Source organism: Camponotus floridanus, unplaced genomic scaffold (genome assembly GCF_003227725.1).
Source record: "Camponotus floridanus strain SB8 unplaced genomic scaffold, Cflo_v7.5 scaffold11, whole genome shotgun sequence".
Taxonomy (NCBI): Eukaryota; Metazoa; Arthropoda; class Insecta; order Hymenoptera; family Formicidae; genus Camponotus; species Camponotus floridanus.
In genome coordinates, this window is record NW_020229226.1 from 1,856,639 (window position 1) to 1,884,377 (window position 27,739).

At 42.5% G+C, this 27,739-nt stretch overlaps 2 protein-coding genes across 7 annotated transcripts in view; one reads left to right on the forward strand and one right to left on the reverse strand.

Moving 5' to 3' along the window:
- Positions 1-23,450, forward strand: part of LOC105257219 (zinc finger protein chinmo) — a 55,268-nt gene extending 31,818 nt beyond the window's left edge. For all 6 annotated transcript variants that reach the window (XM_011267683.3, XM_025412999.1, XM_011267682.3 and 3 more), the window contains one exon: positions 14,608-23,450. In XM_011267683.3, coding sequence (XP_011265985.1) covers positions 14,608-14,843 — 236 coding nt within the window. In that variant the 3' untranslated portion in view covers positions 14,844-23,450. The remainder of the gene's footprint in view (positions 1-14,607) is intronic.
- A 599-nt stretch (positions 23,451-24,049) lies between these two features.
- Positions 24,050-27,421, reverse strand: LOC105257222 (neither inactivation nor afterpotential protein G). Its single transcript, XM_011267688.3, has 9 exons — positions 27,174-27,421; positions 26,483-26,685; positions 25,860-26,219; positions 25,521-25,691; positions 25,297-25,450; positions 25,062-25,183; positions 24,676-24,859; positions 24,331-24,541; positions 24,050-24,234 (listed from the first exon to the last, which is right to left on the reverse strand). The coding sequence occupies exons 1-9, from the start codon at positions 27,292-27,294 to the stop codon at positions 24,099-24,101; spliced, it is 1,662 nt and encodes a 553-aa protein (XP_011265990.1). The 5' UTR covers positions 27,295-27,421; the 3' UTR covers positions 24,050-24,098.
- Between the last annotated feature and the right edge of the window lie 318 nt (positions 27,422-27,739).

Below are 27,739 nucleotides of genomic sequence, written 5' to 3' on the forward strand. Positions count from 1 at the left end.
TTACGAGTTTAATTCAGCGGAGATCCGCGAATGCGAAACGCAACGCGTAACTTTGCGTAAAATTATTTCTAGTCTAGTTCATGATACTTTTGTACGATCTTTCGTTAAATTTATGTCGGAAGTGCGTTATACGTGGTTACTATTAGATCGCATACGTACGATTGAGAGATAACGACGCAGCTGAGTCTATTGACACGTGAAATCAAGAATGATGTAGCGAGTGAACGGATGGGCAAACTTTGCAGGTTTGTTGAACTTTATGTGCGCGCGTTACCACTGAACCACGTATTTTGATTCATCGCCAAAATATACAATGTGAACGTGAATAATAAGTCTTCGTATTTGCTACGATCATTTTAGAAAATTAGATAGGACCGATTTCGCGGCCCAAAACATGATGGTCGGTCGGCAGGCAATATAATATTGCCCTCTCTCGAAGTAATTTCGATAGACTTTATCTGGCCCGATGCGCTGAGTAAAGAGGCCGTCCTAGCTTCGGAGTTACAAAATGCACAAGCAGTTGCATCATCGTTGCTGCACGTGGGGGCCTAACTGTGGATGTTGCAACTGCCGCATTCCTCCTACCGCTTCTCATACTCGTTCTCTTCTCCCCGACGAGAGATAAAACGGTGCATCGTAAAAAGAAACTTGCTGCGCGTTTAGGCACCGTCTAGGAGTTTTTATTCCACGTTCTCTTAGTTGGAAATTTTTCAACGAAAATTTACTTTTTTCATTCGGCTTCTTAATTTTCGCAAAGAGAGAGAAAATCAATTCCAGACTGATCAAAGAATGAGCAGCTGAAGGATAACGCGACGGTTTTTGGGACGGTTTCGTGTAGATCTTTTTTCGTCCACGTGTACGTCAATCTCCGCTTCGGCGACGCTCTAACGTGCAGAAAGAGAGAGGCGACGACGCCGTGGATTTTACGGGGGCCCCCCGTCCGTGCCCCCTGTCCGTGGATCCATGGTATGCCTTACGACTTGCCTTCACGGTGTGAACAAAGTGTACAAAGAGGATGCAGGCGACGGTGCAGCCACTGGGAACATCTTTTGCTCCGGCGAGCAAATCACCGAGCGTGACGTTACGACGACGCCACGTGAAACGGCCACGCCGATGGGCTACCAACACCAACGCGACCCACGGCATCGGCATTGGACGTCGACGTCGCGACGGCGACTCGTGTTGCCGCCGCGAACGACGTCCCGACCATTTTTAATCGCCCGCTCGTTCGCCGCAAAGAAAGTAACGAAGCGTCAACTAATGCAACGGTTATTGACATTAGGCCCGCAGAGGAGAAAGAGCAAAGAAACGGGAAGCCCGGGTGCCGGGGAAATGGCTCTGTGCACGTTAAACGTGCTCAGGGAAGAGTGAAAGAAGTCGCTGATAGGCCGAGGAGCTATTTATTAAATGTACCAAAGTTCGGAGCGCGTCCATGCGATCATTTCGGGAGAGTTTTCAACCACGTTACTCTCTGCAATCTTCAAAGACATTCCCTAGCGGCGTTAGGAAAAAAAAAATTAGATGTTACCGTCACGTCGTCAAGTAACCGAATACGAGAATGTGACATTAAAACAAAAAGAGATCTCGTTACCGCTCCTAAATTATTCAAAAGTCGCACGGACAAAGACACAGAGGTGACGAATGTGAATCTCTGAAAAGACACGTTATAAAAAAAAATTGAATGACAGCGGAGACGCTTCCCTGTCCTGTTGCGCTTAATGTAGGTGTGACCGTGGCGCAAGTGTAAGCCGGAGCTCTTTGAATCGCGCGTGAGGAGGAATGCGGTGAGAAAAATCGTGACCGTCGCATTGTTGAGTTATTCTATCGGAGTACAGTTATGCTTACCGAGGGACCGTCGTTACTTTTTGTTAGATCCTCCGCGAGAGTCGTTAGAAGCCGTACCGGCTTGGCCGGCCCGATCATCATCTCGGAGTAGAATTTATGCGACGTTATTGCGCAGGTTATTTGGCGAGGAAGGGCCAACCATACGGTGCCTCGTGTGTCTCCACAGATTTGAATTTTATGCTCCTCACACAAGCGACTCCGCGAATTGGAGTTACTTTTTTATTACTCTCTGTCGCAAAGTGATACGTTTAACGGTTAAGAACGGAGATATTCTTAAGCTTCTTGCACGTGCTCTGGCAGTTATTCGTATTAAAAATGTAGTATAAATTAATAATTCGGTGTAAAAAACAATGTCGAGGTTAAAAATCTCAAAAAGAGCTATCTTTGGAAATACTGTGTACTTTGATTGTTTGAAAAAGATATAGAACGAATGCTTTATACTCCTTTTGTAAACCGTATCGTTTGATCTTGCCGCTGATTGCATTCGTTAAAGAACGATCATACTGGATGAGTTATAAGATCGGCACTGAAGTGAAATCACAAGCAAACACTTTGAAAGCGTCTCACGGTTGTATACTTCATTTTTCTTTTAACGCATTTCTTGTTTCTAACATTTATATAATACTTTCTCTTCATCTCGAGAATGCTATTGACTTTCTATTACGAACAAAGTTTCATGCTCTTATAGACTGATTAATATTACTATTGTACATAATGATGGTACAGCTTAAAATGAAGAAAATAGATTCAAAAAATTTACAATTTTAAATTAAAGAAAAAATATATATTTTTTAATTTATTAAAATTGCCGTGTAAATTTTACCATAGAATAAATAACAAATTGTCCAATTTTTCGAGGCAAGAAATATACGCTGATATAACGTTACGGCAGTGAATAAAACATATTTGTCTCAATTACAAGAAAATTCAATATTCCAACTTTCGATCGCTCTGCGACGCTTGCACATTATTTATGTTCGCCGAATTCATTATTTATGCAGTTATCGCGTATCAATTACAATGACAACTCCCGGCGGAGCTCAACTCCATTGGAACAGTAGAAAAAGTGGTAGGGTGGCCGGACGATGAGACGACGCGGAAAATGAGAGGGCTCTCAGGAGGGCTAAAACTATATCTCGCTCAGTCCGTTCTCTCGAAGCGGAGAATGTTTAATATTATTTAATCGCTCTTTTGCTATGCACCTTTACCTGTGCACCTCAATAGATGGATAATACATTTCCAAGAGGAAACATGCGACAACCGCAGAATTTGCGTTCATTTTCTTTCGCTCGTCTCGTTGAATTATTAACAAAGTTCCATGCGTAGGAGGACAAAGGCGATGCAGTTGCATCGAACATGTGCGCGTTCGCACACACAAATATATTTGTCAGTCTCGTCTTCCCTTGGTCGGTTATTTCTTTTTTTGTCTCTCTCTTTCTAATTTTCTTTACGGACTCTCGTGCAACCCTTCTGCAATTTCGCGTATATATATCTCGTAAAAGTTTCAGCTAGGTAACAAACTTTGACACGAGAAAGAGAGAGAGAGAGAAAGAAACCTCGCAGCACAAATGGCGACTCGCTTAAATCATTAATCCGTCATTTCCGAGTATTAATTCCACATGCACCGTCGCGACGATGTATCCACGATGACATACGGCTGGATGACGGCTTCGTGTCGTCGAGAAAAGCACGAGGAAGGAACGCTGAAGGTAAATATTGTCAACGATTGCGAGGGGACTCGATTATAGGAATCGCTATCGTCAACATAGTTGGAACGTATTCCTTGGATATCTTTCTTATCGATATCGATTTTCGGGTTATATGTGGTTAACGTATCATCAGATTTTCAGTATTTTCTTATTTTGCTAAATCATACAATGCGAAGCCAAAATATATTTGTACGTATTTTTGTAATATTACAGATTATAGGATATCCCGCATCATTATCGCATTAAGATTCTATTCTTTGGCCAATTTTAAATTGATTATTTTTGTACATTTCTTTTTTCTCTATTTCTTTCGAAAATGTTTGGATATGAATTTTTAAATGATTAATGATTGAGAGAGAGAGAGAGAGAGAGAGAAAAAATATAGATCTTTTCCTAAATTAGATTTTAAGAATGTAAATAAAGAACAATATAATATTCTTCAATTAATTTATTATTTATAAAAATATATAAAAATGATAATGTTTATTTTCCCATAATCGATATTTTTGTAGATAAAAATGGACTTTATAAGAATTTAATTAAGCGCTAAATAATGACAATATGTTCAATTATTTCTTTCAAAAGAATATTCATACATACACTAAAGAACTTTTTAAAATATTTATTATAATTCTTAAAATACACACACAGAATATATATTTCTTAAAATATTTAAAACCCATATGTAGAATATTATTGTTGTAATTATATTCAAAAATTTTGTCTGGCTTCTCGTTTTGCTCGAATAAAATGCACGCGAGTTTCCATTACATGCCATTTAAAAAGAAGGTCGCTCATTCGGTCGGCAGCTTCTTAGAAGCGATTAGATTTAATTCAGCCTTGCCATGGCATTCTGTCATCGTCACGAGATCTTCCATCGCCGAAAATTGTTGCACAAGAGGAATGCGAGGCCTTTGCCTATTGCGGCAATGCGTCGAAAGTCGTGCAACCGCGCTTTCCTTCCTACGTGGCCGATTATGCATTGACTCTGTTACATCACGGTCTCGGAACAGTGTAAAATTAAATGCATGTCCTATTTTTATATCCTTGTAACTCGAATTAATTTACTCGATAAAATCGATAAATTCGAATCACGCGCTGTATTATCAGATATAAATCAAGTAATTCTACTCGATTTGTTTAATTCTCGATTTAATCAAACCGAATTTATTTTTATTCGCGATGCAAACTGAAATCGAATCGATCAACCGATGCTTTGTGTATGACGCTGCCGATAAAAATAGCTATTTTCGAGACGCGAGAAAATAGCGGACTCCCTCCGAAGACAAGGCAGCAGATCCCTCATGAGTTATGGGTTTAGGCTGTTTGGACGTTCCCAAGAGAGGATGCGAAAGACTAGCTGCTATGTGTGTCATGGCCAGGCACGGTGTTTTAGAAAGAGAGTTAGAAGAGCGCATGAGACGGTGCTGCAAATTGTCATCGGATAAAAAAAAACGCGCAAACGTTTCTCGCCGGCTTTTCTAAATCCCTTTAAAGATGCGAAAAGGTAGCTATTGTAAACGGTAACTCGCGTTACGGCAATTTTAATTAAAAAATCTATAAACGTGTAGGGACAAAGAAATTAATTGTGCATTAAAAATCTGTGAGTTGACGAATATCCGGTATTATATTTGACAGTAGTGGCCAGAAAACGGTATGATACACATCTCCATGGTTCGTATTGATCGAACAGGGGCGGTAGAGAATCGCAGTAACCCGAATTAGAGGTCGCTCGTGTGTCCGCCTAAAATTGTTCGATTACTCTGATAGATTGCACGAAATTATTATCTGCCCTTCGGCAGTCGGTTTTATTCGACAAATAAGCCGTATCTCATTCTACGCGACAATAATGCCGCACTATCGTTTAGTTATCGAGGGTAGAGTGACTTACGTATATATCGAATTGGTAATCTTCAGTGAGATCAGGTAGACCGATTACAATTGAAGAGCATAATATCAGAGTTTGCGAAATGCGCCCGAATTAATTAGAGTCTTCTTTCGGTAAAGTTTGATGTGTGTTCAACTCGGGAAATAAACAAATATTATCTTTCGCTTTTTATTAGCGAAATTCACGGTATTACGGTTAATTTGTGATTACGTCATTTGAAAAAGTGCGATACGTATAATACCTCTCGCACATACAGCCAGTTGATAACGACGCATTATATCTAAACGGCGCATTATAGCTAATCAGGAAATCGAAACGAGTTATGCCACGCGAAAGCGGTCTTATCACCGAATGTCGTAACGATTGCAACGATTGCACGTAAACGCTCTCAGTAGGTCGAGGCGCAGAAGTGGAGGACGGAGAAGGCCAAAGGGGAGAAGGAAGGGGAAGAGCGAGCGAGATACGATCATCTGGTTGGTCCGTGATAACGTCCAATCTTGATGTCGCCCACACACGCATAGCTTACAACGATCGCTTCGCGTTTTCGTGCCGACAACGAAAAAAACTTTACGAATGCACGTATCGTTTCGTCACGCAGCCGCGCACGCATACGTACACGCATCCACACATTCGTAAACACGCTCGTATAGCTCGCTGTTAACCGTTAGACCAGCGGATACGATAGAAAGAGAGAGGGATAGGGAGCCCGCGAGCTCCTCTCTTATATGTACAATGCCGAATTCGGGTCACGAAATAATTCATGATAAGGCCATTGGAGCACCCGCTCGTATGAGCAAACTGATAAATGAAGCATGAAACGCAACTGAGAAACAAAAAGGAGGAACACGCTTGCTCTCTCGTGAAGGTCTCGTTGTTTTTCGTTGACACACGATGTGTGTGTGTGCGTATGCGTATGTGTGGCGCGCGTGTAAAGCATATGGATATGCATTATTGAGCAGGATAATTATAATCAATGTATATGACGTGAAATCGTTGATAAATGGACACGCTGTGGATAGCAATTATTTACATATGCCATTGGACCGAACCGATGTCTTTACGGTCAATTCGGCAAAGTTAAAGTAGTTAAATTATATATATAAACTCGACAAATAATCGAAAATAATATATTATATTATTTTGGCAACAGATTTTTGAAGAATTATCCTAAAGAGAAAACGGAAGAAATGAAATGTTTCCCTTTTAAATAATTAACGAACGGTTTTAAGGCATTAACATTTCATTCCTAAAAATATCGCGTAAAGGTCGTGAGAAAAACGCACTTTGCACCGCGGAGGATGTGTTCGGTTAAAGCGAATTTATTTTCGCATTCTTGCGTTTTCACGCGGTATGACAATGGTTTTAATTTGCATAATGTTATGCTCGTGGCACGCGCAAATATCCGTAAATATCCGTAAATACCCGTATAGTAACTTTACTTATTTAACTATTACAATAATAAAGAGAAAGAGAATATTCGAACCATTCCTAATGAAATATTTGACATTATTCGATGATTACATATTCATCAATGAAGTGAAGATATCTTGCTCAGAAATTGCACAAGATTTATTATTTATTGATTACAATAATGAAAGAATTGCAACTATTTATACGTTGGCCTTTTCATTCGAACTTTTTTAGCGATTACAATTATTCTCAATTCAATATTTTTTTTTATTTCGTTACAATATTTATAGCTCGAATTTGAGGGAAACTCACGGAAGCCTAAACCCCATCGATATTCGTGACCATAAATTTTTCATTCATTTTCATTAACCATCGCCAACCCTCCGAGGGTTGAATTTTTTACCATCGCGGGTTCGCGCGCGCGACGCATTTTTTCTACGCTTTCTCCGCGCGCAAGGACAAAATAGCCAGACTGTGTAGTGGTTCCCTTCTATCGAACCCCTTCTTTCGCGAGCTTTATTACCATACTCCTCGCGCCGGCAAGTTCGAATAAAACAACGGGCCCACACCATGCTGCAAACCCTCCGCCCACGCACAATGCGCGTAACCCTATCTTCCGGGTATCCTCGCCGCACCTTCCCCTCTCGATCTAGGTTTTCCTACACAAAGGACAAACGCTGCCCGCGAGCGAGCGAACACGTTCCTTCCACCTCTCTTTCTTTCTCTTTCTTATCGTTGCTGCATCACGCGTGAGAAGAGAGAATCACGGCCGCTCTCCTACCGATCTAGTGGGTCAAATCTCACGCATGTAAGCATGGAGCGTGTAATGTATTCCTCAAAGTATAAGTGAACGTCTGTAATATCTGTCTTAAGTAAAAATCCCTTTCTCGTTTCCTTCGCAATTCATTTTTATTTAATTTAGTTTTATTTCATTTAGGACAAAAGTCTGTTATTCATAAAATCGCATTTTGAGAAATACGGGTTGAATACGCTCGTTGAAAGAATTGCGTGATGTATAAGTGGTATACGGAGGACTCTCTTTAAATGAGGGTTTTGCAAAAGCGATCAAAATTTATGCGACGTATTGAATATATGATTCTTGCGATGCACGGGCATAGAAATTAGGCTCGCGGCGCACCGTTCACGCGTCCCTTGCGTGCGGACGACGCGCTGCGTGCGCTGCGTCATTGCGTGAGGTTTGCGACGCACACGCGGGATAGCGCCAGCTGCTCGGACGCCCAGGCGCGTATATTTTCGTGGCGGGAAGGTGGGGATGGATCGAGCCAAATTGGGCGGGCGGCCCGGCGTGGGTGCAAATTTACTGCATCCACCACCATCTCGCGAATTCGCCGGGCGAATTCGTCGTATCTGGTCACGCGATGTTCTCTATGCCAAGCTATCCCACACGTGACGATTCGTATTATTAACTGTGATTTCGTGTCCAATAGCATTAATATTATTAAACATTCACATATTGCGGGTGCTTTTAGTACAAAAAAGAAATAAAAGTGCTCGAATAATATTAATGTCCATGATAAATGCGATTTAAATAAATACTAATTGATTCTCTCATCAACGGCTTTATAAAAAATCAATTGGTATATTAATACATTATTATATTATTATTATATTATTATTTTATAATGCGCACGTTTTCCCACAAAACTAATTGCGATTTTTGGTTATACGATGATGAAAAAATTATACAAATGTAATTAATATTTGTTTTTAAATATTATACACGACATTTTCTTTCGATAGAATTCATAATTTGCTAACATTAATAATGCAGAAATATGGTAGCAATTATTTTTGCATTCGGATGTACAACGAAAAGGATGAATAAATGAAGGTGTCTGCATTTTCAGAACTCGCGTTTTTTTTTTTTTTTTAACTACATTATGGCGTAGGGCGCCGTGCGTTTCTCGCGCCGGGACTACTCGCTCGCGGTGCGCCCCAATCAATAACGAATGCGTGCGTGCGTGCACGGGACTGCGTGTGTGCGCGAACGCGTGCACACGCACCGCGCCGATGTATAGGTGCACGTGCCTCCAAAACTTTGTGTGGACTTCGTGCTTCGCGCAAGCCGGATACGTTGAATATGCGCGTACGCATAATACACAAATACGCGGGAAAGCGTGCCTCCGCGCGATGACGCAACCTGGGATTCTCGAGCGCGACCAAGGTAATCGCGTGTCTCGCTGGAAAATTATGTCTACGCTATTTTCATCGCGACACACATGCGCACACGCATACACCCATACGCTGACATTTCGGGACGCGCAGCTTTTTCAGAACGCACGGCCGAGGAAGTGACGAGCTTTCGCGCGAGTGGGCGAATGTAAGCCACGAGAACGGACGTGAATCCGTTCCGCGAATCTTGCTTTAGCGACAAGATAACAATTATGTTATATATATATTATAATACATTACAGTACACTCGGAAGTTACCAAATTTGACCGCGCATTGATTTGACAATGAATTTTCTTTCGAGGAATTAAATTTGTTACATTGATTTTTTTTTATACTAGCAACAACGGAATGTTACACCTTGATATAATCGTTGTGTCATTTCCTTGTGTCATATATTACGCGATTCCAGGAAAGGTCCATTCTTCAAATTATCCCACGCGCAGTGGAATCGGACTTTTGTGGTCAGCCGGATTTCTTACGAAGAGATGAATGCGTTATTCTTCAAACAAGGCGCGTATAAAAAATTCATTTGCTTTAATTTATTATCTTAGGCTGCTTTAATCTTCTCTAAATCTCCGAGATGCATTTTGATGCGATTTAAATCGACGTTTTTTTCACAATTCTTTTCTTTTCTTATACGTATACCTCGCGTAGTCATGCATAATAAGCTGAGGTGCATAATAGAGACCTTTCCTCGAATTCCCTTCGTTTCTTAACTATCTCCGAGCCCTAGACCGGATTTTGTCGACTTCATGGCCAAAGTATTCCAGAATCTCAACGAGGCAACTCGATGTTCGTGGCCCTGAGGAGGTCAAGAAGACCTTCGTCACTCCCTGTCGAAGCAACCTCGTTTTCTCGGCAACGCGTATATTTCGAAAGCGCAAAGTGATGTTTCGAGACGCTTTAACGAGTTGAGCAAAGACGATCATCCTTCCATCAGGTTGCATACTCTTCATTTTTCACAACATTAATGGTGACAAGATTGAATTACGATAGGCCCTCCTGCCATGATTTAATGGTGTCGCTATTAATGCTGTTGAGAATTATCCATAACGATGCGACCACGAGTCTGTAGTCTCGTTAAAATTCTAAATGAATCGCTGTCGATACCGATATACAAATACGTCAGAACAATAGCTGCAATCGTAAGGACATCGCGATTCAGAGAGGCCCGGGAAGTGGACCGTTGTGCAGGTTATGGTTTACTCCGGTCTCCGAGGGGTTAAAAAAGGGAGAGGGTGCGCGCCATAACCCACCATCCCTTGCAGAATCGACCGGCGAACGCTAAGCTGGCGTAGGAGCAGCGGGGGAGGCCTGGGCCTCCCTTGATTTCGGGTTGCAACGCACGCTGCCTGACATTGATTTTCCTCCGTCTCGCCCCCTTTTCCTCGTCCTTCTCCGTCTCTCTCCATTTTGGCCCTATTTTCCTCTCTCTCTCTCTCGTCGAGTTGCCTTTGGTTTCACCGTCCTCGTCGCTCTTATCGCGTCCTGCGGATTTTATCCTTTCGATTCGCCCATCCCTTTATCCCGTCTCCTCCCTGTTTTCTCGGTCTTCCTCCTCTTTCTCCTCTTCGTTCCTCTTCGGAGCGAAGGCTTGCCTGAGCGACGACCAATTTGGCGCCACCGAACGAAATGTGTCAAGGCCCGACGAGATCCACCGCACCACACACGCACACGCACCATCTCGTATTCGCTTCGCGTGCCCGTCATTTTCAACCTTCCGCAGGGTGGATGCGCGGCCGGTCTAAGAACTCCATTTCTACGTAATGGAATCTTATAACAAAGTACAGAGGCGGGGCTCTGATATTTCTCGTCTTTGCTTCTCTCCTCGCCACCTCGAAGCAGATAATCATTATCGCGCGCTCTCTCTCTCTCTCTCGCTCTTCTCCATTTCGCATTCCCTCTGAAACGCGATTCGAGTCGCGCGATATCTCGCTCCGTCCTCCATCTTTCCAGTTCGCTCGCGCACGCATCAGCGCGTGAGATATCAACGGAGGCGCGTTACGCATCGTCCGGGAGGAGACCGAAAATGAGAGCGGAGGACCGAGGAGGCGCACTGATACAGCGATAACGCGCTTCGGCAACCGCGCGGCCGCGATCGATTAAAGCGAAGGCGGCGCGCGTTGCGGTAGGGCTGCGTGTATCGGGAGTCGCTGCTCGCGTGTTACACGTTTGTTCGATCCATTCAGCCGAAAAGGGGGGAAAAGGGTCAGGTCGTCGTCGCGGCGCCCTGATCCCCCGGTAAGCGGGGAGAAGCTGAGGCGGGGGAGACCTTGGAAGCTGCCGCTGCGTTTCGTAACTTAACCTTTCCATTTTGCCGCCTCCGACCCGTCCGTCCCTCCCTCGGGCCCTCTGCCTTTCTCTCTCTCTCTCTCTCGTGAGGCCTTCTTTTTCTTCGCTCCTCCGCCCCTCTTCCCTCGAGCCCTTTCGGTCAAACACGCACGATTCTCTTCTCCGAGAATCAGAAGCCCGTGCCGAATCTCTCTTCGCCTTCTTCCAGATCATCGACTCACGGTCCGCGTAATTTCTCAAGACGTGACGACAATTCAAGATGCGAGCGAAGGCCCTTGCCTCCTCCCCAGAATCTGGGCGGCTAATTGGATCGCTTAATTATTTTTCAAAGAGCCGTTCGCTCGAATCCTTTGTAATAACGATTTTAATAACGCGCCTCAAGAGGGAGGGAAAAGATTCATCTTGCAAGATTCAGAGTGTCACACTGCGAGTGACACTTCTCGATTAATCTTCGCGCGCGTCAAAGCTTCGGAAATTCACATCTGAGGCACCTCGATGCCGCTTCGGTACCTTAATACTTTGAGAAACTGAAACTATGCGTGCTACGTATGTGTGTGTATAGTAATCATCGATAAATACACGAGAGACCCGGCGATTTCTTGGACGGCGCAGATGGCGCGGTGCCTTTCCCAGAAGCGCGGTCGTCCCGCTTCCTGGCCGGCACCGTTTTGCGTTTCTGCATGTTTCAGAGGCGTACCTATCCCTATCCCTCGTGGCTTCGTCCCCCGTCTTTCTTCTGCCGATGATCCTCCTCGCAAAACCCGCTTCCTCTCGGTTCTTTCTCTCTCCCTCTCTCTCCCTCGATGCCGGCTGCTGCTCCTCTCTCTTCCGGCTTGCGGCGTCTTCGCGCGTACGCGCGCCTTTGTTCCGGCGCGCGGGTCCTTTGTGAATTTCGTAGTCAGCTGCACGAGACCCGACAGAGAGCTGCCCCGTTTACATTTTTCTAGGATACCCATGGCCCTCTATTTTTAGGCGCTATCCGACGCGCGCGCGAGCGCGTGTTTTCGCCGCGGCTGTATCATCATCCGACCGTATTTTCAGCGCACGTTTAACGATAAATGTGCCCGTTTGTTCCACGTGTCACGTTGACGCCAAACACAATTTTCGTATCAGACAAATAAATCTTCGAGTCGCGCGCAACATTTATACGGCGTTGCATAAGTGGAGAAACGAATGATCCGCGCGATAACTAATAAATATCCTTGATTGATTTTCACTTAAATATGCTATAAATAATTTTAACAAATGATAAAACTGATTAAGGATTGGAAAAAAAAGTCGCGAGTGTTTCCGAAGGAAATTTCGTCATCAGTTTTCTTTGTACGAAATTTTATTCGGTTGCGATCGTTATGTTAGATGCTACACACGCGCACGCACATATGCGTGCGCCACTTTCGCCCACGATATTTATGCGTTGCATGTGTACGTTGTAGTCACTTTTTACGACGGTGTAGCGTGCGACTGGTCCGTTCATGCGCAATACATATTTTCTCCTCATCCCTCGCGTCTTTCTTGCCGTTTCTTGTGACACCTGAATGCTTACGATGGGCGGCCAATCCTTTCGTTTGGAAGAGAACACGGTCATCCGATGGGCGGTTCCCTTCTTTTCTCTCTCTCTCCTTCTTCTTTGTTTCTTCACCGAGTTGAGTTTCCGATTAATCTATATAATTTCAGTAATGACACGGTGTGTCACGCAGCTGGTGAACGGTCCCCGTTTTTGGCTACGGTCGTAAAACGCAAACACAATTTCGGCCAATTCGATTGTGATTTAGTTAGCGAATTACTCTGCAAGTTGTCATTATTATCATTAAATGCGCGCACGTGCAATGATGTCATCTAAGAGTTGTCGCGTAAGGAGAAGGCGTTGACGTTGAAAAACATGTAAAGAATTGCCACGTTTTCTTTATTATTTCGAAAAAAAGAATTCTCGAGGATTAACAAAACTCGTAACGTATTGCGCTCCAAGATACATTGCGCAGTTTCTCGGCATCACAATGAGCTTCTCGTTACATTAGGATAGAGAATCCAAGTCACCGAGTCATGGTCGACTTGCGTTAGCCTCTCTAATGGCGCTGAACAAAGGCTGGTTTCGATTTTTTGTCACTGGTATATTGTACAAACCTAACAGTATTTTTTAAAGTTCGATTCAAATGTTTAGTCGTTTTTAACTTTTTTGTGTAGCCTTTCTGAAGACTTTAAAAGAACGCTATTACAATTTTATAAGATTGTATATCTGTATAACATAGAGTCACCTTACCTACAATGTGGCAGCATTTAATTATCTACTATATTTCTCTCGGGGAATATATCTCTCTTGAATGTCTAGCGGTAATGTCAGCCCGCGTATGGTTTCTAAGCGTTGGATTTCACCTGCCCGACTCATTAGCAAACTAATTTAACTTTTTCAAACGTATAAAAATATTATATTCTTGAAAATAAATGTCAAATGATCAAACAAATTATAAATATTAATATATGTTGTAAAGCGCAAAAATGGTAGAAACGTTTGAAAGATTTCGATTAAGTATTTGAGAGATTTAATGTACAAAAATATGCAAAAAGCGTATCTTTTTTTGGACACACACGAAATTGTGTTTACCGGTCGCGATCAGTTGCGCGTGGAGTGCTCGCGAGGAGGCCGGTGATCGCCGTAAATGGTATTCTTCGGACGCAAGTTAATCGAGCCGAGATGGGAAGTGTATTAGAGGATGGCCTTGCATGCGCCAACAATCTCGGAGGCATTGGCCTAATGTTCCATCATGAATCGTTTCGCCTGGCCTAAACTTTGTTTTCTTCTCGCCGATGGATGAACTAATAGCGAGGCGCGACTGCGCAGGCAGAAAAAACTATACGAGAGAAAGAGAGAGGCCGAGTTGCGCAATCTGCATCCACGCTTCCTTCCACGAAGGTTTTGCCGTAACGTATGTGCGTAGAACGCTATGATTAGCAAGCAGGATATCGAGCAATCGCGTGAAAAAATTCCAACTTTATCTCAAACAAAGACACTGCTTTCTTTGTATGATATTAATCTATCATGTTTGAGGTAATTTTATCGAGTATTTATCCGTATTTATGTTTTAACTGCCGTGCCATATGTATACGACTTATACGACAGTTGCGATAATTAACGACAGCTGTTTATTTAATTCGTCATTTACATACGAATAATGTGAAAAAATGCGTACGTAATTTATATATACGCGATAACTTTATAAAATCGTGTTTTGTAAACAATCGATTTGCATAAATGCAAATTTTTCTCTTTGCAGGTAGAAAACTCAAGTGTCCGTTCTGCGAAAGATTGTACGGTTACGAGACGAATCTGCGGGCTCACGTGCGACAACGTCACCAGGGTATCAGGGTGCCGTGTCCGTACTGTTCGCGGACGTTCACCAGGAACAACACGGTCAGACGACACATCGCGCGGGAACACAAGGATGAGCTCGAAGACACGAAGATGTTCGAGCAGTCCAACCATTCGGACACCGTGCCCCGGTGTCAGTAACAAAGTCTTCGGCGTCGCTGTCGTCCTCGCCGTCACCATCGCGGTCGTCGAGGTCGCGGTCCTCGCGGTGGCACCGGAAGCAACGATCCCGGCGACCATCCCGTTAGAGCCGACGGCGAGACCGAACCGCGGATAGAGGTGCGAAACAGAGGAGAGGCTGCAGAGTAGGTACCTTCGTTTTCCCTTCGTCGTCGTCAGCGAACGCCGTCCCGTTTCCTCGTCGCGAGGACAATTTCCTCCTCCCCGTGCGCTCCTTAAAGATCCGCCGAGACACGTTGACGAGAGAAACGACCATGAAGATTCGTTTCACGGAGGAAGAGACACACGGAAGAGCACGAAACGTGCGGAATGCGCACGGATGCGCCCGCGAAAACGCTGCGAATCACAAAACTAGTCAATGAAAGTGCAACGGTCGAGTAAGGATTATCGAACGCTAGGAGCTTCTTAAACGGGCGAGAGATAGCGAGAGTGAAGGTAAAAAGCGGAGCGAACAGAGCGCGCATAAATATAAACTCACACACGGAGATATTTAGCATAACGCAGACGACTGCGACGAGAGAACAACGCAAACTCAGGTAAACTAATCGCAGCGCGATAAGCGCGCTGTTTCTTCGGATAATTCATTACCGTAGATATCGGGAAATTACACTCGCCGTGGTATTTTTCATTCGTTGGTACCACTAGCGGATCCTGACATCGATAATGGGGGAGGGGGATTTCTGCAAAATTATTTGATTTCATATTTTTGGTTTCTTTTTGGCTTAGCTTTCACTCCAGGATCAACGACGAGGACATGATGAACCTTCTAATTCCATTTTTACTTAAATATTTTAAGCGGATTCAGCAAAATTAATTTCTTTTAATTTGCAAGGGGGGGTTTAATCCTACCCTCCTCCCCAGGATCCGCCAGCGGTTGGAACCATTCACTTATTTCCGTTACTATTATCGCTGTGATGAATCGAGCCTATAGGATCGTGACATTCGAGCGATATATATTCGAAGACGTTAAACGTCTACGCGCGCACAGTGCCAAACCAGACGCTTTTATACTCTGGACACATCAGCTTTCAATTTCGCCCGTTTGTACACACACGTGACGCACACATTAATTGCTATATAATAATAATAGTAATAATAATAACGTGGTGACATACACACATATCGCGCCGAGATGACACCCGACGACACGCAGACCTTTTATACAGATACGATTTTATATAACATTTACGAGATTACTAGGGCGGATAATTATCGTGCGATTAGCCGCGGGAGAACCCGCGACTGCCGATGATATACTTCTTGGTGAACGCGCATCGAGGAAGCGCGAGAGACGAGCAATATAATCTCACGTTGATACATCGTTACGACGACATTGATTTTTTTTTTCTAATCCCTAGAGAGGCGCCCAAATCGCATTCGCCACGGAAGTTTGTCGCAGCGCCGGTTAAATCCCGCGGCGAAACAATCACTACCACTTTGTTACCTGTTTACAATGTTTAAAAAGATGCGGACTTTTGTCCGCGGAGCAATAGTCGCGTACCGAGAATATAGCGTATAGAGCCATCGATCACGTAAAGAAAAATAGTGCGCGCGATTGCGCGCGAAATAGTTGCTATCCCGGTTGTATAAGAGATGTGATCAATGCAATAGATTTATATTACACATTACTTATATGTATAGATATATAGAGATATATACTCCTAGTCAGGATGGCACCCACGATATTACTTGTTACAGTATTTATACAGATTATTCTCTCTTATTTTTTTTTTCCGTTTTATTTGTTCTCCCTTTTGTTTTATGCAGAAAGTTTAAATGGTTATTCTCACAACGATACCGCCTATACCGTAAGTTTATCAGAGACAATAGATGATATATAGAGAATTATTTAGTATTTATAAAGCGCGTCGTGCGCGAGCCGGGGATACAATAGTACACGAGATAGAAGCCGAAGAAATAGATAGATAGAGAAAGAGTTCAGTTTCATTTTGTTTCCGTTTTTTCTGTTTTTTCTTTTCCTTTTTTTTTCTTCTTTTCGTAACATTCAATATATGTCAAATATATACGTCAAATATACGCGAGCACTCGTCGCGCACGCGCGCGTATACCCTGCCAAAAGAAGTATGACAGACTACCTCATTGTTTTGCGATGCATTACACACACAGGGAACACAATAGCGATTATACTATATGATACAAATCTGTACATTCCGTACAGCCGCTAATACTATTACTACTACTACTACTACTACTTGTCCAGTTAGTATCGGAGCAGTTTTCCTGCCATTGCTACCCTGGCGTAGGGTGACGCAAGATCGTGGATCTCGGAGCTTGTCAATCATGATCGATCCATTTCCGCTCAAATCAGAAGGAATTTATCCAATGCTAGTCAATTATGTACATTTATTTTCCGCCGCAATTAGTTTCAGCCAACAGCATTTGTCAGAAGCTCCGGGAAATTCGGGAAAAGTTCCGAGATCCTCGGATCATACGTGATGTCTATCTATTATACGTATAATAGATCCGTTTGTTTTTCTTTCCGTTTTTTGCGAGGGCGCGTTTTAAGGTAACAAGTGTACGTATGTACAACTGTAAATCTTAGCGAGCGAAAAATGTGCGTACAGGTACACGCGTGAACAAATGCGTGCGAATAAATGCGTGCGCGGTTCTTCGCGAAGATGATTTTCGCGTGCGAGATGGTTCGGAGAAAGGTGGAAGAGCCGAATTTGCAAAGTCCGTTGTCAAAATTGCGACGCGTTCACCGGTTGAAAGCTGGAGGCGAGAAAGAAGGTGACGAGACAGAAAGAAAGAGCGAGCGAGAACGCGGAAAGAGAGAGCGTTAGTTGCCCAAAGTCGGCGATGTATTGATAAACGACAAGAAATAGCGAAAAGTGAAATTTATTCCGACAAAAGTGACATCGATTATCTCGAGGGCGCACGAAGTTAACCGGGGATGGGATTAATGATGCTGGACGACGAAGATTACATAGTCATAGGGAAGTTAATTCCCCGGAGAGAAGCCGCGGGAAGGATATTCAAAGGATGTTATGTGTCGTTTACGTATGTGATGAAGATAGGAACATACACACACGCGCAACACGTACACACATACGCACACACAGGGGGATGGAGAGAAAGAAAGAGAGAAAGTGGCGAGAGAGGAACATACACACACACACACGCGTGGACAGCACGCGGAACACACGCTCGTGTAAATAGATATGGTCGCGTATGCCAAGTTATAATGAAAATCTTTTACTTAATATATATACGAAATATAAATATAAATATATATATCTATTGTTTTCGGCTGTTCTGCTAAGCAGAGGCATACAACAAAGATGCGAGGGAGAAAAGATACCTTTAAGTGGTACAATGAATTAGCGTTAAGTTTAACAAGTAGAAGGATCCAGTTATATCGGGAGTGAGCGAAATTTGAAAGTTAGAATAATAATGTCAGACGCGGAGTTTCAGATAGAAAGAGATGGTTAAACCCAGGGTTTAATATTGTTTTGTCATACGTAAGGATTAGGAGAATGCATACGTAGTAAAGGTATTCCCAACACTTACACACGTACACAATGCAGTACACATTGAAAGAACAAAGAGCAACACGTCTCAGTCGAGTAAAAAAAGAACACGTACCTAAAAGATAATCAATGTAGAATTAAAATGAATTTAGAATTAGTCATTAATTATATTATCGCGACATGTATATCGGCTACGCGCATAAATGTATTTAAAACGGCCAGAAATCTCGGACCGATTTTTCTTCCGGAATTACGTCTCTTTTTCGCGATAAACTTTGCTTCATTGATGATTGTCTCTTGTCTCTCGGAAAATCCGCGTTTAACTCGATCTTCTAAATCTAATTATCGATTTCGTCGTATCGCTTTGCTCAAAATAAATTTGGAAAACGGCTGCTTTCGAACTTTCTTTTATTTAATTTTTATTTTTATATATATTTTTTTTTAATTTCCTATATCCTCTTCGATTCTCTCTCCGGTTTCGTTCGCGTCAATCCCGAGAGTCTCGAGGGCTCGAGAATAATACATTAGATTTCGCCGTTTATGATCGATTTTCGTCGAGGTGCGCGTGCAAGAGATCGGATCCGCGACCGGAAGTCGAGAGTGCGAGACGCGCGCGCTTCCGCCTTCAAAGTTTTCAAGATCCTCGGGTCCGGTTATATCCGGTGTAAAAAATTATACTTGGTCTATATGTATATATATGTACACGCGGAGAAAAAACAAGCATACACACTCACACACCGTACACGCTACACATGTACACGACACTCGCGCGATGCGCGTACGCGTATGTATGTACCATTATTGTATCACGGCGTAGGTTAAAATGTTGCATGTTGTTTCTATAATATGTGTTTTACGGATTGAGAATCCTTTATAAATGTCGTGTGTGACACAAGGCTTGACACGAGACGCGTGGGAGATTTCGCACCGTGACTCGCTCGCACGCGCACGCTTTCGAAAAGCGTATGTGAAAAAAAATCGTGCGAGGCAGCTCATCCGAAAAATGGGAAATTCGAGTGAATTTGTCGCGACACTTGATTCCACAAATTTGACTCCAATCGACTTGTTATAATATTTTCTAAATTAAGAATAAGCATATGAGATGTGAAAAAAAATTCGAACGCAAAGAGGAAGTCTCGCACTTGTTTTTCCATCTTTTTCGCTCTTTCTGCATAAGATCATCGTGTCACGCTAACAATATTATGGTATAATTCTCGATCAAATTATTAGAAAATGCGCGCGTACGAGCACGTTGGCTGTCACGGTGTGACCGGGCTTTCCGCACAATGGGGAACCTTCGTTATCATTCGCGTCGCACGGGCAGCGCGAATCATGAAAGATAAAGAGAAACGCATCGCTGCCCGCGTGATGAGAGTGAGGGAGCAAAATTGAATGTCATCACTGCACCTACACCGCGCGCAGAGAGTGCACTGGCAACTACTGTACCGTTTACTCGTATAGTATATAATAGTACTATACCGTAGTTGGATAATGATTACATAGTACATGTATCACGCACGCATAAGCATTATTTAAAATCGAAGAAGCAAAAAAAAATGAAAAAGTAAAAAAAGCAAAAAGAGAAGAAAAGTGCAGAAGAGGAGGACAAAAAGTGGTGAAGGAAAAAGAAAAAACATACAAACAAACAAACAGACAAACGCATAGCATTAGCGATGTCGTAGAGCGGGACCTCGAACGTCCGGGGAACGAGCGGCTCGTTTCCCGGCTGCGACCTATAGTACAAAATAAACGTAATGTTAAGGGTTAACAAACGGGACAGACAGGAGACGTGTGGATTTTGTGAACTTACTATACACGCTGTTAAATTATAGGTAAACATAGAAAAAAAAAAAGAAGAGACCAAATGCGCCTTGCGGCCGGACGCGTCGGGGATACGAGCTCGTCGTCGAGGACCGTATCATCATAATCGATCCTCGCTCAAACAAGAGATCCAACGCGATCACGATGACGATTTCATATATCCCTCTTCCCCGTACACCTCTCATCGATATAAAGATCCGATCGAGATCTCGCGATCGTACCCTCGGGGATAAGACCGATGACGAGCTGATCTACGGAGTTGGACTTCCTCGAGAGGCACGACGGCGAGATATCCCGCGCGCATATCTCGCATCTGTTCCTCACCTCTTATCTCAACAATAAGACTGATCTCTCATCGTAGTGTTGACGTACAATATGCAAAAAAAACACTGCCACGGAGGAGGGAGCCTCCGCGAGAGCCGCGTCACCGGCGCGTCCAAAACGGCCGCGGCCATCGCCGCAATAACGGATCACAATACTTCGTCGGACACTAGTACAAATGCTACCTCACACACACGACTTACAGGGTGCACACAGAATGAAGCTTACGAAAGATCACTGTATATAACACATAAAGCGATAGTTTTCAAGATCGGATCGGCGCGTCGCGCGGCCGCCGCCGGTCTCCGTCTCGGGAAATGAAGCGGGAAATCGAGGAAAGTGGGAAGACGCGGAGAAAATAGCGGAGAAAAGCCGTTAATGATCGGACAGGGACTTTCCCGAGAACCCCGGCGAACCGCGGACGACGCGTCACGAGTCCTTCTCTCAGGAATATGAAAACCAAGTACAAACTACAAAGTATAATAGTCGATAAGATTTTTAAATAAACATAAATCATTGAATCAAGCGATGCAATAGTCGGGTGTATAGTAGGGACTGTTTAGGTGTGTTCGTTTTTTTTGTTTTTTTTTTTAAAGCCTCTCTGATACATTGCCGTGAGTTTATTGACCGCGAATCTTTTCGATCACTCGCCACGAGATCACCGTCAGATTCTTATCATTGATTTTTCTCTCGCAATTTTCCCGCTTGACAGCAAACCTTGCCCGTATTGGCGGTTATTATACATACAAATTATACATAATTATACATATACGTACATATACATATATATATGTAGCGGGTCCACGCGCTTTTCTCAAGTTTCTTTACGCGGCTCAACGCGAATCCTTTTCTCGCAAGCGTTAAACGTATGCAAATGTTCTCGTTGCTATATATATATTTATTCTTTGTTGACTTATTTCACCTCGTCTCCTAATTGCTTTCCCTTTCCTCTCGTAGTAGTCGTTGATCAACCTTCCCATTTGTCGGTATCCGTTTGGCCGGCCGTTTATATCCCACCGCGCGAGTTTAATGATTTTTCTTTAATATATACATAGTAATACACAAGTAAAACGTAATTATTTGAAAAATGAATTGACGAAACAATGAAGACTTCACTCTTTCCGTTTCGCCTCGGTGAACCGCGAAGATCACCGTCGGTGCCAATGGAATCCTCTCCTTCTCTGATCAATGAGCAATTATTATCAGATTTGCCGGATTTAATTTCCATTTTTTTCTCCCATTTTATTTTCTCAATGCTATATCGATGGCGAACATATGCGAGTTTTTCTTTTTTATTGGACACAAGTTGTTTACCTGGTACTCGGAGAATACCGATAGTCATGCCTCTCACCAATACATATACAATAATGATACAATATATATTGATAAGTATACGAAACCGCTTCTACCTCATAATTCCGTATCTATATTTATATATACGTATACCGATAAGAGTTACGCGCATATTACATATATAGCTATCTACGGTTCCTCTGTTTTTACGCGAAGTATTATTTTTATTCTTCGTTTTCTCTATCGCCGCATATTTACGCCGAGATAAAATTGACGACAGACGAATGAGATTTACACATGAATTTACACGTGCATATTTAAAAAGACAAGAACAGAGAAAAGAGAACATATATATATATAATATATTCTCACATCGGACCTTCCACGATATCACAGATACCCCTCCCTCTTCTCCACCCGAGTATAATGTAAATACATCGGTTTATATTTATTTATTTATGTTTCTATGCGCTGGACGCGTCTATGTTACACGCAATTGCAAGTTAATTGATAATCTATCCCTATATTGATGACAAGAGAAAGAGAGAGAAAGAGAGTACACTCATTTTTCAATATAAATATATATATGAAAAAGTATATATATACATATAAAAATAGATAGTTATATATCTAATATTAAGGAGAGTACTTGTTTAGATCTTAAGTGATCCCCATCGTCGTGGTCCCGCAATGCGACTGCATTCTCTATGAAAAACTAAAGCAAGGAAGAAACTTTATCTATAGTAAAATAAAAAAAAAGAAAAATATGGCGTTTATACATCCGGTGGCGCGGTGCACGTCCGGCGAGCTTCTTCCGGCGCGTCGAAAATATCGCGAAGTCCAAAATCACGGCGAACGTTTCCTCCCTCCTCATCCGGGAAAACTCGCGTGTTTCTCGCTGATCTGTGAATGTCTTGCTGTAATTGTTTTATACCTTACTGGTCCCTCTCAGGACTACGCAAGCGCGTAATCGAATTTGCCATCAAATCAACTTATGCGAGCCGGATCAGCGCGAATCACTTTGATTTCTTTGATGGTGGTATATCTGAGTCGTGTCGACACGATAAATTCGTAGCGCATAGATTTGTCAACGAATGCAATTTCTTTGTTGACAACACGACTCGGAGAGTCATCCTACGTCTACGAATCCCCTTTTTGCGTTCGATTCGCGTGTCACGTTGTTTTTATTCATATCATTTTTCATCCCCTCGCGGATGAACCAAGATTTGTGAAGGTTTTTCCGGCGCGAACGCGAGACTCGCGGCGTGCGCCGCAAATACGTGGTTACCAATTTTGTTTTAAGTTGAGAGATTAAGTTTACGTTACGAATTATTGCTATATATATGGGATGGAAGAGAAGGAAGCTAAAAAGAGAAGGAGAGAGAGAGACAGATGCGAGACGCCGAGAAGTCTCGCTTATCTGCTGTATGAGCGAAGCGCGCACGGGCATAGTTGTGTTTTCGAGAAAATACGAAACGACATTTCGCGTTATATATAGATAGATATATATATAAATATATTACGAACTATTTTATTTATAAGAGGCGACAAAAGGTACGCGTGAATACGTACGTATGTGTGAGTGAGTGCTTGCGAGAATGCGTAAGAGCTAAAGAAGAAAAGCGATCGATACGAGGAAAAATACCAATACGGATTCGCATAGAAAGGTGAAAGATGGTAGAAAGAGAAATGGAAAAGACGAGAGAGGAGTGTGTGTGTGTATTTGCGGATTTGCATGAGAGAGAGAGAGAGAGAGAGAGAGAAAAAGAGAGAAAGCTGTAAGATGCGGAAGTTGGATAGGAAAAATGTCGAAACTCTGCCACACACATCGCAAATGATCCCGGACGGGAACTGGGGTGAAAGAAATCCTCTTCAACGGAGGAAGCGTGTAAAAAAAATATAAGTTTCTTTTTTTCTTTATACTCCGAGCGCGGACGGGGTGGCAGGGATTCGTGGCTATGTCGTTGAGTGTAACTCACCCTTTTTGTTTGTATAAAAATTAATCGAAATTTAATTAGAGACTATTAATAACTGTTCGATTACTGTAAAACAAAAGAAAAACTTTACCATTAATTATAAATTACAAAAAACTTGGAGCACCTTGGATTATTGTTAATTCGTGAATTCATACACATACACTTTTCCCTTGAATCCTGTTTTTCCTAAATTACAATCGATCAGGCAATCGATCAATATAAATGCAATGCGCGAACTGCGGATATGTTATTTCTTTTTTTTTTTATTAATAAATCATATATATACATATTACACATAATGAATGAATCGGTTCTTAATTAAATGTTCGATCCATAATTATGTCGGATGCGCGTTCGGCCATCGCGACGAGAACTGAATTCGGCGTGCCGGAAATTGGAGACGGCACGACGCTGGCGTCCATTATCCTTAATCCACTCACGCCTTTCACTCTGACGAATGAGATTATATTTTTATTACAATTAGTCCGCGCTTGACCTCGTTTTCCACAATGTGTTCTACAATAGTAAACCCTCCCTATCTTTTACCTTAATTCCTCGTCCACAACCGCCCCCATTCTGCATGTGCCACATGGATGATAACCCGTGAGTCCTGCGATTCTCATGACGCACTCCGAATAATCAAAGTCCCGATAATCCGGTCGTAAATGACGACATTCCTCGAAATCGGGAATGTGAATTTTTGCGCCGTATTCGCGAAAGAGTCTTGTATTAAGAGTCTCCAGCGCAAAGTTTATAGCTTACCGGAGAATCGTCAAAACATTATCGTTAATTTAAATATCGATTGTTGTTAATTTAAAAATAAATTTATACTACGGAAGATAACCCTACGACTCCCTCAGCGATAATAAAATTTTTTTAGGGACCATTTACCTCGGTAGGTGCACGTGACATCGTCGGAGTCCTGGAGATACGCCGGATTGATTCTTGGCGGATCGCGGATGTCGCTCGATCTCAATGTTACTCTTCCGCGACTCTTGGGTTGCAGACACGACGCGAGATAAATGAATCCCTCGTGCATGCTATCGTTATGTGACGGAAATAGCGACCTATACGTCTGATAATCGATTATTAATTCTCTTGAATCAGCATACATTTAGTATTAATGAAAATGCAATAATCGCTATGAAATAAAATGTTTCGATCGAGCTAGAAAATTTTTGATGTTTTTCTGTCAAAACTTTTGCAGTCAAATAACTACGAAACACGATATTAGTTGAAATTTTTAAATATACGTCATTGTTGGCTGATTCACTCACCTCGGTCTCGAAATTTGAGATGACCTTCAGCAATTTTTCCTCCGTGGACGCTACTCCGAAGAGGAGGAGGCCACTGTTATTAGCACGCCCCAATCCCATTACGCCGTTAGTAGCCAACCATCCTTTGACATGCAACGGGGAAAAAGGTATATGGCGAGATTACAATATCGACCGCACGGAATGCGTATCGCGGATAAACGAGCGCGCCGATCATTAACGTATTATTCCATATTACCGGTTCCGAAAGTGAAATAATTGAACACCTCCGGCACAGTTTGCAATTTCACGAGCGTGATGCTGACGCGCTCTCGCAGATTCACGTAAACGGGCACGTTCAGATGATCGAATAGATTTCGTCCTACCTCTGGAAGATGCCGCACCACGGATATCTGCGGATTGAATGCATTGCCGTTTACGAGATCGATATAAATTTCATTCGATAATATTCTAATTTGTCACCTTGTGCTTCTCCAATTCGCTCATAGGTCCTACGCCGGAGATTAGAAGTAATTGCGGAGTGTTGATGGTGCCTGCGCAAAGAATCACCTCCTTTCTCACGCCGATACTTCCGATTGAGCCGTTTTTATACATCATTTTAATGCCATCGATTTTATTATTCTGGAAAAGTATCTGCAATATATCGAGTTAAAAAGATGTATATAAATGAGCAAAATTTGAAAGCTCAAATAAAAGTTAAAATATGAATGATTATTCTTGAATATAATGATTAACGAGTAAAACGTTTTAGCAAGAATTTATAATGTGATACAAGAAACAAAATTTCAAAATTATACAAACCTTTGTAACAAGCGTATTCATGAGGATATGTAAGTTCTTGCGATTCCAAGCCTTCTGCAAGTAAGCGTGATATGTACTCCATCTGGTGCCTTTCTTCGCGGTGTACATCGCCTTTCCCAGGGATACGTTATCCAATTTTAATGATTCTTCGGCCAAAACGAAGGCCTTTGTTAGATACTCTTCCTCCGGCATCGGGATAACGTTCATGATATCGGACACTTTTTGAAAGTAGGGAAGTAAGTCGGCGTGCGACCAGCCCTTGGGCCATTTCTTGTAGTCCTCGGGCCTCCCGAAGGAATGGACGAGGTAATTAAGCTGCCCGCTCCCACCCAATCCTTTTCCTCTCGGCCAGTTTTGTCTCTAAACAATCGTCATGAAACGGTTCGAAAACACGCACACAAAATACAGAAATACGAATCTGTTAAATGTCTATTATATTTGACGTAAAAAAATAATTTATAACGTGGCATAATTTTTTTAGATCGATGCGAATATTATTATTCATCAGAATAGCGTATCTTGGTGCTTGTGAATTACATTGTATAGCAAAAGATAGTTACGGAAACCGTTCTCACGTTCTTTCACGCGGAAGGGAGTTACCGGAAGATAGAGTTTTTAATTACATAGCCGTTGAACCCTCGGGACGAGAAGACTTGCGGCTCCGTTTTATAGGCCCAATCGACTTCGGTGTCTTGCATCATCGGCGCTAAGAGCGGTATAGCCGATGTCCATCCAAAGTATCCACCGGCCTCCACGAGCAGAACGGTCACGTTCGACATTTCCGAGAGCCGTGATGCAATCACGCAGCCAGAGGTTCCAGCGCCGACTTAAATCCAATAATAATTTTTATCGAAAGTGATTTGTGAAGTAGCTCTTGTATTTTATCGTGATCGATATGAATAAGATGTTACCATCCTTACAAGGGAACCTTTAGAAATTTGTTAAATTAAATTTCAAGTTTGATTTGTTCAATAGATTTAAACGGAAAGAGATTATATCTTATCTTTTAATAATTTAAGCATTTGTAAGAAAGAACGAAGAATATTAAACTGAACATGAAAATAATTAATTTTATCTTTATGAGAGGACTGGAAATGATTTGTTATTGATATTTCCTATTTATTCTAAAGAGCGCATCTAGGGTGCCTCAATCTGACGCAATGCAATTTGTCATTGCGGGGCATAAATCCTCTTTGATTAAAAATCGATATGGAGGGGCACCAGAAGGCACAAGAAAGAGGAGAAAAAAATAGTGCTCGCTTCGTTGAGGAGACAAAAATGCCGATAAGTGTAAATCGACAAGCGCGAACTCACCAACAATATAGTCGTAATGCGTTTCAGGATAATCGATAATACTGGCCGGCTCGGTGAAGTGATAATGATATAGCAACGACGTTAACAGGATGACGATCGAGATCAATACGTGGCCCCACATATCCTCTGCTCTCGAAAAATCACGCGCGAGAAGGACAACGTCCGGTCGACGGTCGTCTCTCGGTATCACTGAGACAAACGCGCGAGACGAACGCGGAACTATAACGGCTACGCGTTCGATCCCGATATTAAATTAGTAGCTCTCCGTTTGTAATCGATACTTGTCTATAAGTCGAGTCGCCTCGAAGCATCGCGCCAACGTCCGTGACAACAGTATCGAGGGAAATATGCAATTACTATTATATAAAAAGTATCACCGACATGTTTGCATTTCGCAAATATATATGAGATTTATGTTCCAATTTTTAATAATGTCACGTGAGATAAACCCGTTGACATAGTATTTTATTAGACTCTAAATAAACTGTTTGATCAAACTCTACAAAACAATGTCCCGCATATAAGATGAGCGATCCGCACTATTTTTACGAGCAATACTACTATCT